Source organism: Peromyscus californicus, unplaced genomic scaffold (genome assembly GCF_007827085.1).
Source record: "Peromyscus californicus insignis strain IS unplaced genomic scaffold, ASM782708v3 Scaffold_5__1_contigs__length_169319896, whole genome shotgun sequence".
Classification (NCBI taxonomy): Eukaryota; Metazoa; Chordata; class Mammalia; order Rodentia; family Cricetidae; genus Peromyscus; species Peromyscus californicus.
In genome coordinates, this window is record NW_026294573.1 from 125416060 (window position 1) to 125436982 (window position 20923).

The window sequence follows — 20923 nt, forward strand, 5'->3', positions numbered from 1 at the left end:
CATGCTGATGGATGATTATAGACCAACTGAAAGGATGAACTAAGATATTTCTCCTAGGAGATGGGTTCCACCCTGCTGTGTGTATGTGTAGTGACAGCTTTAGACAATCTCTGATTCTTTGGCTGACAGTTTGCTCAGTAAGCCAGTTACACCAAAACTGTCTGGGCCTTGCTCTCAGTTCATTTTGGCCCTACCTCCAATATACTGATGAATTTGGCAGCCTACCTAACATTATCCCAGAAGCCATAAGTGAGCCCTTCAGTTTGAGGAGCAGCACAGACCATGAGTCCTTGGAAGACCCTGGGTTACTCACAGCCAAGCTTTATTGCGTGTATTGGGTACCCTTTCTGACTAGTGCTGAAGTCTGAAGTCATTCCACGTCCTAAGCTGGTGTCTGTGATAAGCATGAGGAGGGTAACACGGTGCTGCAGACTTTCTGATATGTTTCTAATTGCGCCAACAGACATCCAGGTCTTCTCCAGTAGGAATTCCTTCTTGATTGTCTCCTCCTATCTCCCAAACCAGACAGAAAGTAGCTTCTAATTCCAGCTGCTTACCACCCAACCCATAGATTTTCTTAGGATGCCATCTTTGTTTCCAGTTTCTATGAGTTTACTCAAACACTTCTCGTTTTGTTTTGCTTTTGTTCAGGCAACATCTTGTTATATAGTGCAGTTTGCCCTTGAACTGACTATACAGCCTAGGGTGGCCTCAGATTTGGAGCAAGTATACTGCCTGTGCCTTAAGTGCTAGGATTACAAGCATGCTCAATTCCCATCTACCTCACACAGTCTGTAACCAAGCATTCTGAAGTCTAGGGCCTAGTTTGCCTTGTCTTCTTGAGTCAGGACAACTGTGGTATTTCAATGAGCCAGAACAGAGCACCAAAACACAGGAGATTTATGGGCAGCAGAAACTTGTCACAGTTCTGCATGCTGGAATCCAAGGTCGGGGTGGTGCATGCAAGTTCCTGGTGAGGGCTATATTGATTTGCAGATGGTTGCCTTCTGTATATAGCCTTATATGGCAGAAGAGGGAGAGAGTCATCGCCTTCCTGTCCTTTCATCATGATGATTTCATCTTTGTGACCGAAATACCAGAAGAGCCAACGTTTCTGTGTACTGCAGCAATGGAGACAAGAATCTCAGCATATGGTTTGGGGAGCGAAAACGTTCATTCTGCTGTTAGGATCAGAGCTGACTCTGAAACCCTCCCCAAGTTTCCCTTGAGAGTCAGTCCTGCCCCTCCAGAGCCAAGGCTGGGCTGGCCTTTATTGTTCTGTTGTGTTCAATAGAAAATCAATATGAATCTCACAAGGCACCATCCTGCCCGTGCTGGAGAAGAACTAGCTGCTACAGTTGAATCCACCAGAGGCCCTTGCGTTAAAAGCTTGGCCTCAGTAGGGCTCTGTGGGGAGGGAGCCTTTAAGAGGTGGGGCCTAGTGAAAAGAAGTTAAGTCAGGACACTAGACATAGAAATGTCTATGTTGTCTCCCAGCTGCCTCATGGTGAGCACATTATTCCATGTGTTCTAACGTGAAGTTCTGCCACACAGCAGGCCCCGAAGCCACAAGGTCAAAGGAGCACAAGCTGGGCCTAAAAACCAAGATGAAATTTTTCTGCTTAGAAGTTGTTTGTGCCAGGAATTTTACTACATTAATGGAAAACTGGCTAGCACTGTTTTTGCTTGAACCTACCAGCCTTTAAGTCCCTTCTACCCCAGTATAAGCACTGCTTCTGAGGCCAGGCTGCAATACAGAGCCATGGTGCTAGGGAAAGGTAGTGAACCCCAAGGCTTGCCATCTCCTTGGAGCAAGGTATCAATACTATGTAAATTTGATGGTAAAATAAGCATCTGATTTGACAAAATGTAGGCCATTAACCTTTAAGAGAGCACTCTCAGCAGAAAAGTAGGGCCAGAAAGCAAACTGCTGTGAGTCACGGAAGGACAACCAAGTAGAAGAAAGACAGGGCTCGCTTCAGACCTCCGTGGGTATGGGGAGCAGCTGTAAGACAACATGGAATCAGGTGACATTTTGTAAGACAAGAGAGAAGTGATCCTTTTCACAAGCAGAGGGGAAAAAAAATCTGTGCAAAGGAGACACTGGAGAAAAACTCTAAGGAGCAAAGGAAAGGTCTTCTCGTGTCCAAAGTAAGGATGATGTCACATGAGAGCCATCTTTAAATAGGGACTTCCCTCCTCAGACACAGCAATGAGTGAAGGAATGGATGTGAAAACAAAGTCCAGCTCAGCATGCCTGCAGGTTCACTCACGTTAGTAGTCCTAGATGCACAGTGTAGCAGGCAAGGAGGGTGTTGAATTAGAGTTTTCATGGATTCAGAAAGCTTGTGGGAACAATCTAGTCACATTTCCTCTTCGTTTGAAGAAATGGGAGTCTGTAAATGAGTAGGATAAACTGATTCACTAAGATGGTCTTAAGAGAATCTGGTGAACGCCAGGCTTTGCCACTGTCTGACAGAATCCCTGCAGACCATGAGCTGAGCCAAAGACAGGACTTGCCGAGCATGGGCCACAATGCCAGACCACGGCCCGCATGGAGGCCAAGCATGAGTTTGAGAATGGAGATGAAGGCCGGAACGACAGCTGAGAAGTAAAAGATCATTTGCAAGGCCCGAGCCTTGTGCATCTGTTCTCTTTATGACTCGAGAACAGGCTCAAAGGAAGCACACACAGAAATAACACCAAGTGGAGCTCTGTATGGAGGTCAGGAAACAGGAAGGAAGACACATCAGAGGCTACACGAAATTCGACATAAGCCACCAGTACCTCAGTGGTGGGGAGTCTCCAGTATACACACTTCATCCTCTCAGATCTGCCTGGAAAATGTGGACATACTGTGCACCATGTTGGAGACAGAGCTTTGGAAAAGAAAATACCTGTGTTTGCGCTGCCATTCACTAGCTATGGGCATGAAGCCAGCTACTCTGATCTCTGCTTTCTCGCAAAAGAAAAAAAAAAGAGCTAAGAATATTTACCTCACAAATGTGCTGTGAAATTTGAATTTTCTAGTATGCTGGTTAGTTTTTTGTCAGTTTGACACAAGGTAGAGTCATCTGGGAAGACAGAACACCAACTGAAAAAAATTCCCCCATTAGATTGTCCTGTGGGCTAACTGCTGTGGCATTTTCTTAGTTGAAGACTTAATTAATGGCTCAGCCCACTGCTGATGTGTCGCCCCAGGCAAGTGGTCCCAAGACGTATGAGAAAGCAGGCTGAGCAAGCCATGTAGAGCAAGCCAATAAGGAGCATTCTTTCAGCCTCTGTATCATCTCCTGCTTCCAAGTTTCTGCCTTGAGTCCCTACCCTGACTTCTCTCAATAACAGACTGTAATGTGCAAGTGTACAATAAAATACACCCTTTCCTCTCCAAGTTGCTTTTGGTCATTGTGTTTGCCACAGGAATAGAAAGCAAACTAACAAACCAAAGACTTAGCATCAAGAAACAGAAAAATTGCTAGGAGATACCTACCACCAGGTGAATATTAAAAAAATACTTCTTTCATAGTGAAATGCAAATATGCACCACAATAAGTAGAGGGATGTTACCTGCCCTGTACTAGCAGATTGTTACCAGAAACAACAGCCATGCACATACACTCTTCAGGTCTTCTCTACAGCTCTAATAACAAATAATTTCTCAGCTCAGCTCCCACCATGAAGGAAAGCTGAGAGTCAGTTCATCAGTAGGGACTATGTACTTTTAGCAGCTGGTTCTACACTGTAGGAACCTGGATGGCATTTTCAGAAGCCGTGTCATTAAAGCCCATCGAACGCCATTCTTTCCCACTGAGTTAAAACAGCTCCAAAGTTTCTTCCCCCACAGTTTCTGCCTTTCAAGTCCTAGCAGGAAGCCAGGCTCTGATTACTATTGAGCCAACCCTAACGCCCTCTGCCAAGCTTGCTGAACACTTCCCATCTAACAGAGAAGGCAGAAATGAAACCAGAAGGCAGCTTTCAACCCCACGATTGGCTCTTGTGTTTATAAGGGCTGAAATCAAAACAGAGGTATTTGTCACTCAGAACCACACAAAACATTTTAGAGCTTTTATGAAATATACTATATGTCCATGGGAGATTTTTAAACAAAAATCAGAACTCGTCTAGATTATTTCCCTGGTTCCTGGAGTAAAATAATATATTAGTTCTGAAAAAGATAGTTGAAAAACAGTTTTAAAACACTTTATTTAGTAGATATTGGGAGGTTGAGAAAGGCGATCATGAATTTAAGATTAGTTTGGGACACAGAAGAGGACCCAGTCTCAAAAATTATGTTATCAAATCCCCAAGCTTCTCTTTTGAATGGTAACATTTTCATGTCCCAAACTGATTCTAGAATCTCTCCTTTTGGAATGGTCTTCTCTTTGAGGGGAGTTTGCCAGTTGGGTCAAAAATGTCCTCTAAAGAGACCAAATCTGACCCCATCAAGGATGCTGAGCCAGCTCAAGCATGACAGAAACACACCCACCCCCTGTAGAGCCTGTGACATTTATCACTGACCAACACTGCTGTGTGAGTCCATACAAAGCGTCACCACAGCAGCAACTGGAGGGTGGCATGTCCAGCCTGGTGGTCACTCCTGGCTTTGAGAGCAAATGAGCATTGCTTTTATGTCTTCCTTCTTTGGTGGAGGCACCTGTCCCATTTTCCCGAAGTTATGGAACCATGTCTCTGCCTCCACTCCATGATTACTGGACACATTATTTAAGGACTCTAAGCAACAAAGGAATTAGACTGGAGGTCAAGATTGGCACGTCAAGTGAGTTATGAGTTGACTTCACTTCATTTTGGACATGGTAACTAGATAAATCTTGTGCCAAAGTTAGACTTCATCTGTTTAGCTTCAATAATAATAAATCTGATGGACCAAGACAGGTGCTAGTATCTGAAGGAAATGTGGCCACATTATTTTGTATTGTTCCCAAACCATCCCAAAGCTCTTAATTTCAACAATGAGAATGTAAGTGTCATCAGAAATAGAAGAAAATTTTGCATTCCTACTGATGGTAACACACCATTTAAGATATGAATAGTAGTTCTCACTGAGTTGAGAGCACACACAGTAAAACCAAGGGTCCAGAGCAAGAACTCTGGGTCATCAGACACAACATCCTAATGCTACTATTTTATGCATTTTGCCTAAATTTTATACTTTCAATGCTTAAGAAAAATGCTCTTAAAGGTTTAGGTACCATTTTAAAAGTATGAAGTATAAAGTGAGTGTTTTAAGGTATGGGTAGGTGAATAACACATGGTTCTACTGAAGAATTACTAGAAAGAAGTGCACTGTCCTCTCAGGCCATGTAGGTTTTAGGAATGTGCACCTGCTTCACTAGCAGGGTGTGGGATGTGAAGAACTCCTGTGTAGCAAACAATAGACAGAAGACCCCATCTTGGGCCCCAAGTCAGAGTATCACTTCTTCCCCAAGCAGTCTGAGAACAAGATATTAATGTTTAGGCCTCAGTTTTGAAATTGAATGTCTCTCCTTAGGCCCTGAGGGTGTCCCAGTGTTCCCTCTCTGGTCCATAAGCCAGAACTAGCCATAAGCCAGAACTAGCCCTAAAGCAAGACTTAAGAACAATGGCCTTCAGGAGTCTGAGAGTGAAGTCAACAGCTCAAGACAGGAAAGGGGGACAGAAGGTCCAACAAGCAAGTCTGGGGGCCCTTCAGTTTGTCTGAATGGACACAGAGGGTCCTGCCATCCTGTCCTCATCCAGCTGCTGCTGCTTCTCCTCTTCCTCTCCTCCTCGTCCTCCTCTCCACTTCCTTTCCTCCTCCTTCTTCTCTTCATCTTCTTGTTCTTCTTCTTGTTCTTCTTCTTGTTCTTGTTCTTGTTCTTCTTCTTCTTCTTCTTCTTCTTTGTCTTCTTCTTCTTTCAAGGCAGGGTCTTACCGTATATTCCTGACTGGCCTGGAACTCACTGTGTAGACCAGGTTGGCCTTAAACTAACAGATACCAGCCTGCTGTGTCTACTCAGTTCTAGGATTAAAGGCATGTGCCACCATGCCCAGCCTCACCTAGATTTTATTCCAGTTTGATAGGCCAAACTCCTTTACTAGAAAAGATATGAGGAAACAGAGCTCAGAGCATCCTTGGTGATTTCTCCACACTCATCAATACTCAAGCTCAGACATCACCCATCCAATCTGACACGGTTACAAAAACAACTCCCTAACCTCAAAACCCACAGTTTTAAAGTCTATTTTAGTTATACTTAGGATGTAAAATAGGTAGAGAATAGATGAAATTTTCCTTGCTGGAAACATTTATTTTCAAAATCCCTAGATGCAACTATCTACTAATAGGTACCATTAGAAAGGGAAAACAGGACACCACACTTAACTCAACAACTTGTACCCAATGGGCACAATCCGAGGATGAATTGTCTATGAGTTTAAGCAGCACTTGTGTCCTTTGTGATATTGCTAAGCAGTGTCTGCACCACAAAAGCATGTCATTAAAAGTCTGCTCTTACTTGGTGGAAGCCAACAAATCGTTTGTTTGCCATTTGGAAGCTGTCTCCGGGAGTGCTTCCCCCACACACGTAAAGGGCATAAATCTTCAGAGCCTGGATGAACTCAGTGCTGTCCCTTCTGTGCCTTTTTATGACCATCGTAGAGGGGACATCTGATTTCCATATTCATTGATTTATTGGGAGTCCAGGTGCCAAGGGGCCTCTTAGGAAGGAACCAAATATCTATAGGTAATTTCAGACTTCAATGGGGCTCCATAAGCAGATGTAATTCTTGTTGTGGATCCTGGAAAGAACAGAATAAGCAGTTTGATTAAAAACAAGTGGGTTAGTTATTACAAAGATGCAGTGACCTAAACCAACAGCAAGCCAGTCCCTCCCAAGACTTCATCCCCTGAGGCCCCTGGGATAGCAGACCTCTGTTGTGCTGGGCACGTGGGAGAAAGCGGGGAGATTGGGTAGCAGTGGCTCAGAAAGACTGTCCTGGGAACAATAAAGAAAGAAATGTGTCCACAAAGCAGTGTAAGATTAAATTGTCCACCTGCTGCCTGTTCTATAGTCCCTGAGATTTTTGTCTGCTGGTTTGTTGGTTGCTGTTTATAGAAAACTCCTTAAAAGGGGACTAGACCTACCTGGACTGAGTCTACCAGGTTGACCTCAGTCTGTGGGGAAGGCTTTGCCCTGGAGGAGATGGGAATGGGGGGGGGGGGGGTGTTGAGGGGAAGGTGAGGGGGACGGGAGGGGGGGAGAACAAGGGAATCCGTGGCTGATATGTAGAACTGAATTGTATTGCAAAATAAATTAATAAAAAAAAAAAAAAGAAATGAAAAAAAAAAAAAAAAAAAAAAGGAAAGATAGACCTGATAGCCAGCCTAAAGCTGAGGGAGAGCCATCAAAGCTCAGTTCTCATTCCACAGCAATCGGGGTCAGAGTCTCTCAAGTTACTGAATCAAGGCAGTGACCCAGTGGAAGAGTCTTTTACATTGGCCAAGTGACATGGCAACTTCAACATCACTGACACTTTCAGAATTCTGAGATTCCTCCACTTTCTTTCAGATCTACAGGCTCCCCTCCCTCACCCCATTCAAAAACTGTGACGAATACCTGCTTCTTACAAGGCAAGTACAGAGTACTAGAAAATGGAGCTAAGGAAAGAAAATTCTTTAGAGCCTAGTGGTCTAGACATGTCTAGATGGTGCAATCCCTTTAAAAGTGACTCTGTGGAGGGGTTGAGTCTGGAGTAAAGTACAGAAAGACACAGACCTTCTCCCTGAGAGAAGCAAGCCAAGACACCTCTGCTAGAGCTCCTTGTGGGGCAGTCTCTGCCTTCCTGGGTCCCTGGAAGGTGCCGAGTGCACACAGCTGTTACAGAAAGCAGAACTTATGCTGTGTGATGTGGGAACAAAGCACCAGGTCAGTTTATACTGGCAGTGGGCCAACCAGAGAAATCAAATATATCCAGGTGGGATTAAAAGACAAGAGTGTTTACACAAGAAGAGATGAGAGATCAGGGTGAAGGAGGACCAAGGCCAAGAGCAAGGCATGTTCAGGAGATGGAGCACAAACACACAGTCAGAGCAAGCAAGGTTACAGAGGGGGGCCGCAGGGCATCAGGGCAGGAACACTAGACAGGCAAGCCAATCTTTGTTCTTTAGTACCTAAAACAGAATATCATGATTTTAGAAGTGTTAATTCCCATCCTCCTGCAAACATTCTATATCACCACAGATGGCAAGGAAGTGGGGAAGAGATGGGGGGAGGGAGGAGAGACGAAGGGACTAAGGAAGAGCAAGCTCATTGATGTCACACTTTCTCCAGCTCTGATCCCTGTTTCTACTTGTCTTTTCATCACAACTTTTTGAAACAATTATTGACATCTGATTTCCTATGACCGTGACCCCAGGCAAATAGGTGTCCCATTCTCCACAAAAATAACCCCTATCTAGGATGTCAGGACCCAGTGCAGTTATCAACATTCAGCCCCCCCTTCTCCAGACCTAAGAAAGATCTGATGCTGCTGGCTGTCCTCATTAGTGCCCCTCACACCTTTCTGCTTTGCTGTTTTCCAGGCTCAAATGTCATAATGCTCAACATCTCACCATGGCATCCTTCCCTGGCTTCACTCACTTGGTGATCTAATTCGGTCACATGACTTTAAATATTATCTACACTGTCCTTCATCTAAATTACACTAAATGTAATTGTCCTCCGCCTCAGCTATTTCTCTCAGTTGCATTTGCAGCTAGCAAACTTCAGTGGTGAGGTAACCTTGTCCCTTATCCTTACCAACATCCAGTTGTTTCCCTGTCATCCTGATGTCGTCTCTGTGTGTGAAACTGAATCCTGCCAGTCCTAACACAAAGCCTATAGGTCAAATCAAACCAAACCTCTGGTCAGTTCCCAATGGTGGAAAGGAATTAACCTCTTACACAAAGAGTGCTGTTAAAACCAACTCTTCAGTCCTTTGTCTTCATTAAACATAGTGAAAAGGGTGATTTTATCCTGTCAGAATTTACAATACAGAGAAGATAATTTTAAATTCTATATGATAATGGATAGTTTTAAGGAAAAAGACAAAATGCTGCTTTTAAAAGGACTGCCTCCTTCAAAACTTTATTAAAATCACACCATAGTCTGGAACTGGCGCTCAATGCCACAGCACTCGAGGAACATTCATGAGGCTCTGGGTTCAATCATCAGCACAGCAAGGGCAAAATCTCTGCCAGGTAAAATAGTTTCTAACCTGTAATTTCAGCACTCAGGGACTGCAGCTAAGGCTGGCCATGGATCTGAGGCTAGCTTGTCTCAAATATTCAAAAACAGGGCCGAAATACTGAAGATATTCATCTTGGTAATTACTTATTTTGTGAGTTTTCTTCTCTTGGCAAGAATGAATTTCATTTCATTTCTTGTAGATCAGCAGAGAGCCACAGACACTATTTCAACTCATATTCTGGGAAACCGAGAAGCACACAAGCCAGGCATGTACAATTTGGTGATTAACAGGGTGTCTAGACAGGCTCTCATGAGCATAACATTATTAATTGAACAGCTGTTTGGTTAATCACAATAGCAAGAGTAATTCCTGGAATAAATATTTTATTAATACACCCATCAATAAAGCAAAAAGTAAAAGGAAATATTTTAATTAATTCACTTGTAATAATATTGAGATTATGACTGGCAAATTCTGTTTGTGGGCCTGGAGAGTGAGCTAATGTTTTTAGCATGGTAAATCTTCATCTTATTGTTCCTAACTAATGGAAATGTATATTTCAATTTCCTGGCCAAAATTCCTTTTATGTCATCTATCAAGACTATATTAAGGTCCATTAGTGAACAATTGGATCCGATGAACACTCTGTTGGTACATATTGTTCCTTTCTTTTAGGACTGTGCATTCCCACATTTCATCAGCAAGAACATTTTTCGCTAGATAAGGAGTGTACTGTCACTATGATTAAATATCTGACAATATTCTCTGTCAAACAAAAGACATAATATTTGAAAAAGAAAAAAATACATTTGACCAACACGTACACAGTATATATTTTCATGAAATACAGCTAACTTAATACTTTTTCAGAACCCATAGCCTTAAACCATAGGGGAGAAATACAAGTTACATTGAATTTAATCTGAAAATATTAGCCCAAAGCTTGCTGTTTTTCCTTCACAGAAGTCCATGTATAATGAACTTCCATGTTCCTTCTGACTTGTTTACTGCCATAGGCTATCCATCCATCCCCTAAGTGTTTATTCAATTTCAGTTTTACTTACTTGGATGAGGAAATGAAGGCAATAAACCTCACATCTAATCTTTAATGTTAGCCATCTGGTCAACATATATTTTTTGAGGCTAGAAGAAGGCTTGAACTAGAACCATACAGAAGTTTCCTGCAAAAAGTAAAATTTTATTTTATGGTATAAAAGTCCCTTGGAGGACACTTATGTTTGTATCTTTAAGTATATAAATGTATATCAAAATGATTTACCAATGAGCACCTAAAACTTTCCAGACCTATTCTAGCAGATGGAAAGAAAACCAGAGTGTCAAGATTGCTCTGTTGCTCTGTCAGGGAGTGGGGGTGGGGTGGGGGTGCTCAAGGCAAAGTGGTCTCCTGTTGAGTCTCCAGGCTCAATTCCATCAAATTAACTCCACATATTGATATGTGAGAGCAGTGTTTCAGCAAGACTGTTTGCTCCTAAGGGGCCTTCTCATCAATCCTCTGGCCTTTCTTCCAGTAAATGCCAATAGACCAACCAGTAAATGCTGATGGACTTACCAATAAATGTTGATGGATCCAGCTGTGCCAAATGGATTGAGCAATATTAGAAAACACCAAAATATATGCTATCTGTCAAAAAGACTAGCAAAATGTGAATATATACTTCAGACATCCTGCTCAAAAGGCATCAAAAAGGAAGATAATAATAATAATCCACCATACCATAAGTCAACACTTAGGTGTAAATAAAGGTGTTACCCCTTTTCCTTAAGAAGTGCAGTTCGTTACAACAATAGAAACTCATACGCACCATAGTACTGAGTACCATGAAAGGCCTCTGAGTGCCCCTAGTGCACTCATCCAAACATGCCCGCGCATCATTGTCTTCCTGTCACTTATCTGGATGAGAAATGACGACTGTGTGAGAATTAACTGGCCTTAGTTTAATAAGAAAATTAAAATATAAAATTATCCTACAACATAGCAACCTCTAGAATAAAATTAGAAATGCTTGTCTGAATTTCTGTCTGTGTGTCATTAAACAGCACAAGTGATCCTGGTGGGTTTCTGTCCCAGCAGGGTCCATCCTCCTCCACACTGCTGAAGCAGACCCAGGGTGTCAGTCATCTTAGTCACCATAGGAAGAAACCTGCAGCTAGTTTAGCTACAGCTTGGTCTAGCCCTTATGGTTCCAAAGAAATCTAATCCACTAATGTGTATGTTGGTGAACTCAGGTCCCCTGAACCCATTAAAGTATTTTTCAAGCAAAAATAACCTCTTCAAAGTTAGTTGCCAAAGCAGGTTGTCTGAATTACTCTTCTATTGCTAGTCTCTTCAATTCTGTTCCGCTCCCTGGTGACTAAGCATTCAAATATATGAACCTATGGAAGCCATTCTTATTTACACAACCACACAGGCCAAACAGATACACAAGATAAACCCATGCCAGACCCAGAATGCCTGTATCTGAAGGATGCACAGATCACATTTGCAGCATGAGGATAACATGCTACATCATTTTTCTTATTTACTTTTATCTTTAACCTAAGAAAAGCTATCTTCTAATAATATATGACTTGGAGTTTCCCAGTGGTGGCTTCACCAGCTCCATACATCAGGTGAAATGTGGCACTGAGGCTCCAGCAATGCCTTGGGGGATGCAGAGAGGGAGATAAAAGGAGCCACAGTGTGACCAGATTACCTGTGGCAGCCATGTAGCACTGAAGCTAACTGGCATTCATGCGGGGTTCAGCACATTTACAAATTACATTCTAAGTTTAACAATTTCAAGTCACATCATTGCTTCTTCTGTAACAATCTGCGGATTTAAAGTGAAACTGGTTACACACACATCTGTGAATTATATTTCTTGTTAAGAGTGAACATGCATCATTCTCTTGGTATATGTGTGGTCTCTGTCAAGCACAATACAAAATAAAAGCCATGCTGTCTGAAAATGCAAGACGATACTCCCCAATTTGAAGTGGTCAGTAAAACCACTTGAAATAAGTGGTATTTAAAACAATTAGGTTCTGCCCTTAGGACACATATTTTAGTAAAGCTGAAAGATATAAAGCCAGATGTAAAAATGTGCAATGACTTGCGGTTGCTTTCATCTCAGTATTACACAATGGGGGTTGCTGAGAGGAACGGAGGAAGACACAACTTCTCTGTTCAAATCATCCAATACCGTGATTCCAGCTCGGACACCGGCCTCAGAAAGTTACTCTCTCACACCATCTCCTAGAGCTGCATGAAGTTCTATGGCAAGCCTGCCCATGGCTTAAAACACGAGTTCACAGATGTAGAATAAATGTCCTCAGAAGATTTCCACATGCCAATCCATAAAACTTGGGATGAAATAACTACTCAACATGAAGGGAAATAATTTGAGTTTATAGATGAAAGTAGGTGTGATAATCAGACGGGCTTAACAATGTGGAGATTGTCTAAGTCGGTTCAACACAATGACTCACACCAGGAAAAGCAAGACAAGGAGGCAGAGTAGTAGGGAAGATAAGAGTGATAGTAACATGAGAAGAAATCTGCCCTGGAGTGGCTGGCATTGAAGACAGAGAGGTGGTGACACCAGTCAAGGAAGATAGAAATTTTATGGAAACTATAAAAGCAAGGAAATAGATTTTGTAAGACCATCTAGAGGGACTAGAGCCCTTCTGATGTGTGATATTAGCTCAATGAAGCCTATTCCAGGCTTCAGCAAAGAAAGCAACTTTCTGTTCTTTGTGTCAGTTGTTACACCAGCAACATAAAACAAGCATAAGAGGGTTTCTGATTTAAGCATAGTATATATGTAGGTACAAAATGTGCACTCCCCAAACAGTGAGACCAACAAGAGCTAGGTACCTGTCCATTGGCAGATGCCTCCCAGCATATAATTTAGCAAAAAAAAATTCTTCCAGTGTTGCAAAGCCACCTTTATTTTCTGAAATCAAAAAATAAATCCCAATGCATTTAACAAACATTTTAGACCATAAAATGCCATGCAAAATCATAAGAATAAGGCCTGGAGAGATGGTCAAATGATTAAGAGAACTTACTGCTCTTGCAGAGGACCCAGGTTCAGTTCCCAGTATCCACATGGTGGCTCACAACCATCTATACCTCCAGTTATAGGGGATTCAGTGCCCCCTTCTGGCCCACACAGGGACCTGCACATATGTGGTGCACATACTCTCATGCAGGTACACACACACACACATATACATAAATAAAAAATAAATCTTTAAAAAAAAAACCAAATTACTAATAATGTCAAAATCCTAAATAGGCAAACAAACTGCATATAATTCACATAACTATGACTAATACAAACTAAAAATGTATCAGATGAAGTAAAATTGCTACAAGAGAAGGTCTTTTATTTTACGAATTCATACTTTCTAGTAGCAAATAGCCTCTACTAACAACAACATGGCAAGACGAGTATTGTTAGTTATTACTGAGGTAGAATAAGAGATACTACAGCTTATTTTTGATTATTTTTAACTAACTCATAATAATTATATATTTTTATATTATTAAATATTTCAAGACAACTATGAGGCATGACTTTGAATGAAATGAAGCAAACATTCTAAAAGCCAAGTCAACAGTTAGAAAAATAAGAACAACAACAACAAAAAAAAAGTGTTATGTTACTATAATAATTCTGTCTTAGGAATCAAAATATAGAGATAGGGCTAAATACACAGAAAAAAACATTAATATTCCTATATTAATTATACTAAAATTACTTAATGATAGAATACTGTACATTATAATACATTCAAATGGTACATATTTATGTAAGCATGAGTGACTTGGTCTTCAGTTGGGTCACGGGAGTGTCACTGTGACTTGGAGACTGTGTGGAAGAGCATGAGAGGACTCTTCAGCACTGTTGTGGTGGTGGTCATAGGTCACTTGGTTTTTCTGTATATAGCTGAAGTCCTGTACAATCTGGATTGGGTAGAAGCCAACTAAAAAGCAGTTCTGTTCATTCTTCCACTGTCACTTCAGGCCCATTCTAAGACTCCATTTCATCTCACCTTTTGGGTCCTGTTTCAAGCGGAATTTGCAGCTTCTTTGGATTCCCTTGTAGATATTAAATTATCTCAGCCAGGTTCATGCGAACCCTCAGCTCCTCAACTTGAGCCCCATCTCAGTACCCAAGTCTTCAGTAAGAAGGGGCCATACAGCTTAGCTCTTTAGTCTCAACTCCTCCTTACTTGGTTGTTCAGGGGATGAAGGAGTAGAGACAGAAGATACAGGGAGTAAGGATTGAACACAACTGGCTCACACGTAAACTGGCAGAGGACACTCTGGGAATAAGACAGTTTCGCAGGCTGGTGTTTCCCCCAAACAGTGATTTTTGTGGGCGTCTCAGAACCTCACTCCACTCCCCCTTCAGAGTTTCTCAGATCAGCCATGTGTCCCACTTGCTGGCTGACTGTTTATCAGGCATACTCACCTTGTGTACGCGGAGTTCCAGCATCCTTTTCCTAACCACCTTCCCCTGTAGGAAGCCCCTCTGTACGCACTCACAGGCCTTGCTCCCTACCTTCTCACTCACCCTCTCAGGACTTCTTGACCTTCCTTCATCTCTGTTGTCTGGGGCAGGGCAATAAGCCTGGGTTAGAAATCACCGCGGGCAGCTGCATATTCCACAGGTATTCCTTGCAGGAGGAAGTCTTTGACACTGGGGCTACCAGAATGTTTCCTTTTCAGTATCTTATAATGAGGATAGGGGGAGGAAACTAACGAGCTTTGACCACACAGAAAAGGGCAAAATGACCGACTTCCAGGGCTAGGGAGGCAGCTCTTTTCCACCCTATTAAAGAACCCGAGTAATTTTAGATTAGCTGAGATTAATTGACAGTTTTGACCTCTGAGAACTGTTGTGTCCCTGACTGTGTAGAAGAGAAATCATCCTTCAGGGAAGCACAGAAAAAGAAACACAGAGAAGCAGCGGCAAAGGCTGCTCTGTGCTATGTTTGTTCTCTGAGACACTCAAAGTATACATTTTCTTTCCTGCTACTACATTTCACCACTGACTAATCACCAGCAAGTTAATGTATTTTCTTATTATGTAATTAACAAAACAATTTGGTACTCAATAGAATGTACATGTACATTCTCACAGCATTTTAAATTATTAAGTAGATGATTGCTGTTTAATTTATGTGCAATACGTTTGAGTCCTTTTCTGCCTGTTAAACATTAAAACGGTTGTAGGAATAATGAATATAGCACAAATTGCTCTATAAATATGAAAAAATAAACTATATATTAGGAATAATTTATGATGGTTTCTATATCCCAAATTAAAGTCTAAGTATCCAGAAATTGTTTTCATTTCTCATTTATCTCTACTTTTTAGAAAACTATTTAGGTTACTGACAAATGAAGAAGTGTTCAGCAGCACCTATTGTTTAGATGTAAAATTTTATTCTATTACAAATTCTTAGACGTTATTGATACATTGATACAGACTCTAAGAACACACGTTTGTTTTTCCAGCTGCTTGGTTTTGTGTACGCCTGTTACGTGATCAGCATTTCCATGGAAGAAGAAGACACCTGTAAGTACTTAATCCCTCCCCGAGTTCCCTCTGAGTAAGACACTGATCACAAGGCCAGGAAGTCTTCCATATTTCAAATCTGAAATGATTGAAATCAGCAGAGTAAAGTTATAATAGAAGCAACACAGTCACACAAGCTAGAAACAGTAAACAGGGGACCTCACCCCCCCCATTCCTCACTCCAATCTGCTCAGGAGTATGAGGGAGCCTCAGAAGCCTGGAGAGTGCAGTCAGCCATATCAGAGTGAAGTCTCCCTCAGAACTAGGCAATGCTACCTAGCTAAGGATATTCTAGTCATCACCAATTGGGAGTATACTGCTTGAAAAATTGAAATTTAACCAACAACAATGATAGTAATATAATGCATTATGAGATCCATATGTGCTTGAACTATATGAATTTGTAAAACAACAACATTACACCCTTTTGTGTGATTAAAAAAAATGAAGAGCTACTAAAATCACTCATGAAATGCTCAGAAACTAAATCATAGTTTAGTATCAAATAAAAGGTATATCATGACTTGAGATTCTGTCTTAGAGGCATACCAGCAGAGGTCAATAAATGCCATTTATTGAACACCTGCAAATATATAAGGCACTTTCCACACAGCTGTCTGGTGTGCTCATGTAAGACAATAGCAAATGTTAACCAGTTTTCACAGCTGAATTACTTTAGAAAATCACATCTACTCATTTCCACACTTGTCCAAATTGCTTACAATAGAGCACTTAACAAAATGGGGATGTACAGCTAACCTTTGTAATGGCCTTTCCAGAATACAATACCAAGGTGAATGGTCCCCACTAAACAGATGCAGGAGTAATGCCTGAACCAAAATCCATGACAATGTGATCTCATCTCAGTTACCCCAACAAATGATAGAAAATACTGGGCCTTGAGGTTAAAGGTGTCAGTGATTAAAAAAAAAAAAAAAAAAAAAAAAAAAAAAAAAAAAAAACAGGCCAACACTAGCGGCATGTTTTGTGCCTACTTGGGGATATTTGGCTTTTAATATTAAATGGAAAAGAATTCCTGGCAGTTTCAAATATGCAGCTAATGTAACATCCTGTCACACTTGGAGGGGAACTTGGGGGATAATGTCTTCAGAAGCTGATTGGTTCTACAAATTAACAAAGCTAAGTACAAAAGATCAGCATCATGATTCAGGCCCCTACCAAAAAAATTAAAAAAATTTTTTTAAAAAGTCCACGTGGCCAGGAACAATTGTTGAACATGAATATCATCTCCACTGAGACTTCAAAGAAGCTAAGATTTGGGTTAAATAAATACTTCAATTGCTGTGCTGAATATCTTATGAAGTACTTCCCACAAAAGGGGCTTTTTTTTTTTTGGTTTTTTCGAGACAGGGTTTCTCTGTGTAGCTTTGCGCCTCTCCTGGAACTCACTTGGTAGCCCAGGCTGACCTCGAACTCACAGAGATCCGCCTAGCTCTGCCTCCCGAGTGCTGGGATTAAAGGCGTGCGCCACCACCGCCCGGCTAAAAGGGGCTTTTTTTTTTCCTTCTCCTCATTGAACTGTTGGGAGACTCTCAAAAGATGCCAATAGTCCGTCCTGCCTTGTTGCAGGAGAAAAGACACTCCAGTCTCTTGTCTAACACAATGAATGTAGAAAATCATCTCATCAAGGCTTGTGATTTTTAAGTGAAAGTAGGAAACACACAATGACATACAAAATAAAAGTCTCACCTAGACTAGATAAAGATTTTTTGGAACCTTTCCCAGTCTTTCTTTAGAACAGTGGTTCTCAACCTGTGGGTCATGAGGCTCTTGAAGGTGAAAGACCTTTTCACAAGGGTTGCATATCAGATATTTACACCACAACTCATAAAATTAGCAAATTACAGTTATGAAGTAACAACAAAAATCAATGTTATGGTTGAGGGGGGTCATCACACCGTAAGAAACTATATTAAAGGGCTTCAGCATTAGGAAGGTTGAGAACCACTGCTTTAGTACCAGAATGTCAGAGGACAGGGGCTATATAACTCTTGGCAGATACTGTGGTCCTATTGACTTTGGTATATTTAATTAAGTGAAGCTTCTCTATAGAAATCCCTGAATCAGCTAAGACAATGCTATCACACTCAGATGGAAGCAGCTCTTCACAACCTTGTCTATTAATGGTTTAATTTTAGCACTTGTTATTAGGGCCATACATAAAGCTACTCAGTAACATCTGGATGCTGTTGTTTTCTTGCCATCAATTCCAATGATACTTAGAGTCAAAAAGAGTCCCGGGTGCTCAAAACAGTCCTTCTGCCCAACATAACATGACAGTCGGCTGGAGGAAGGATGACAGAGAAAAGACATTGCAAACCTTTTAGTCTGGAAGTCCTCAAGACAGACATTTTACATTTTTACTGAAAGAAGAATCAAAGGAACAGGTGTAATTAAATTGTCCCAGCGTCTTCAGAAGCAAATTCGAGTAAAAAGCAATGTCTACTGCCAATTTCCATGATCTCAGAATATCACAACTGCTGCCAACGCTTTGTTGAATTCTGGGTGCAATAGTGTAAGGCTCTTGGGATATGACGTTACCAACCCACAGGCAAAGAGAAGCACATCTTCTTCCAATTGTTTTTCAAAAGTGTAAACACTAAATAAGGAAACATTTACTAATGTTTTTTTTTATACTAATACTTTACAATGTATCTAAGCAGTCCTCTGGAAAGCTCATTCTGAAACGTAACTTCAAAATTACCCTAATGCCATGATATTTTGGCCAATACTCCATCATTTATCTTGATTCCTTTCTGATAATGAAATGTCTGCATTATTCAAAATACAGAGTTAAACCTTGTTCTCAGACTGAAAACTGCCTGCACGTTCAGAATTAGTAACAGTTCCACTGCTATCCTCTGGACAGCTTTCAGAGTCTGTGGAGCTACTATTTCAGATGGACGTTTCTAAAGGATAATAAGTGTTTAGGGAAACATTCATTTCAAACCACTCACCTTCCCAGTTACCTCTCAGCCGCTTTACTTACTGTTTCTTATAAAAATTGTGATCTCAGGTCAAAGACAAAGAGATAAAAGCTGACAGAGCACTGGGTGGGGTCCATGACTTTCATCCTTCGTCCTCATGAAAAAGTCATCATATGTGTTTCCCTTCTATTTTTCCTTTCTTCTTTTTTTATTTGCCTATCAATCTTAATGAATACTCCAGTGAAACTGGCATGTTTGGGATCTGTAATCATAAAACCCTGCTGAAGTCTCCTCTGTGAGTGTTCGGCCAAAGTGAACTGCCAGCTTGTTATTATCTTGTCAGACCTACCAAAAGGGAAGGTTTTGTTTCAAGGAAGTGTGGAGATAAGGCAAACTATGCTGAAAAGTACCCACTACTGTATATCAATACTAATAGGTTTTTCTGAGGAATCTATTCTAGTCTTGCTTTTCCTCTTGGCTTCCAAATTGTACCTGGCACACAGATTTGAGCAATCACCAAGCATCAGGGATCTGCAGTTGGTAACCTCAGTCATTCCACCTATGGGAAGGTCAGGCAGCCCAAGAAGGACCTGAGCAACCATGCAAAGGTAGAGAGAGGACACCACTTCCTGGATATGTCATGAAACAATTTTTTTCTCTATAATACTATCATAGGCACCCAAGCACCAAAACCCACAGACCAAGCAAGACCCTCCACAGGGTCAAGATAGAGAAACCTTTCATTCAAACCATTTCCAAAGTAAAGGCTAAGATCCCAGGGAAGCTGAGCCCCAGCTGCTGTCCAACTCACAGCAGACTTCCTTAACTCAACCTGAGCAAGGACTGTGTACAGTTTGAATTCTGTTCTCTTCGTTCTTCCCCAAGTGTCTGCTCACACCTTGAAGGCTTCCTCCCTCTGTCTATCCACTGGCATGTTTCTTCCTACCCAAGCTTAATTATCTTTTCCCGAAGTTGAACACTTTCTTCTCCCTCTTCCAGGCTACCTCAAGGGACCTGTGATAGATTGTTCAATGCTTTCCTGGCACATTATGTGTTTTATTTGGAAACATTTAACACAACTGTAATTTTCTAAGGTCACGGTATTTGCCAAAGCAACCTCATTTCCTAACACAGTGGGCATTCTATAGAATATCCAGCTGTGTGACATTTTCTGGTTAAATGTGAGCAAATGTCTATTTGCTACACATATAGTAGTGATGGAAGACCAAAAGTGTGGTTCCACTCCTGTATAGCTTGATGAAACCATGAGTCTATTGGATACTGGAGTTCCTCACCAGGGAATGGGTGAAGAGTTACCTAAAGGAGCTATAGAAGATATATAGAAGAAGATAACTCAAAGGCTGCAGCACGGAAAAGCCCACCACAGCATGAGTGACAGTTCTTAAAAGCTTCATCCTTGGAGCTCCTGCTCAGCAGCAGTGTCAAGCTGTGCAGAGCATTCTTAAGTTAATGGGGAAGAAAGAAGATTCTGCTGTCCAGATGGTATAGAATGGAAGATGAGGGACTTGCAGTCCAGATGGGATCACAGGAGAGTGGGGAACAAATGACAGACTGTCCACACCCTGTGGCACCTGGAATTCATGACAAGAAGAAATACACTGTAAGGTCAGTAGTGGTAAAGTTTAGCAGGAGCAAGTGACACTCTGCCAGTGTTTCTGTAATTCTATTTTAAATTTGAATTCAAACAACTTAATCCTGACCCCACCCCCACTCTGATGAGTAATGCACTGGTCCAGGTTAGCCAGTTGCACTGTTGGTATACTGAGCCCTCTGTTCTCTGTGTTGGTCCTTGGTGATGCCTAGGACCTGCCTTGATGAAGCCTCACAGTGTCCATGAGAGCCAGCCACCTGCCACACCATCCTTTCACCTGTTTCTAGTCAGCATCTTCACCAGCTCTCATATCAATTAACATTTTGAGTTACTGGTACCTTAGAGAAGCCTACATTTCAGAGATATTAGAGTCCCCAACCCCTGCTCAGGGATAATTGACTGAAACTCCAAGTGAACATGCGATTCATGGTCTCTTCTCTTCTTTCAAGTGCCTTTATCATCAAGACTCTCACAGAGGAATAGAGAGATGGATCCCCAGGTAAAAATGATTTGTCAGCAAGCATAAAGGTCTAAGTTCAGACCCCACTGCCCATGTAAACAGC

General features: G+C 41.5%; 1 protein-coding gene across 3 annotated transcripts in view; it reads left to right on the forward strand.

The window, feature by feature from the left end:
• The window catches only part of Nkain3 (sodium/potassium transporting ATPase interacting 3), a 649463-nt gene that overhangs the window by 581124 nt on the left and 47416 nt on the right, over positions 1-20923 (forward strand). For all 3 annotated transcript variants that reach the window (XM_052715048.1, XM_052715049.1, XM_052715050.1), the window contains exon 5: positions 15740-15800. In XM_052715048.1, the coding sequence (XP_052571008.1) occupies positions 15740-15800 (61 nt within the window). The remainder of the gene's footprint in view (positions 1-15739; positions 15801-20923) is intronic.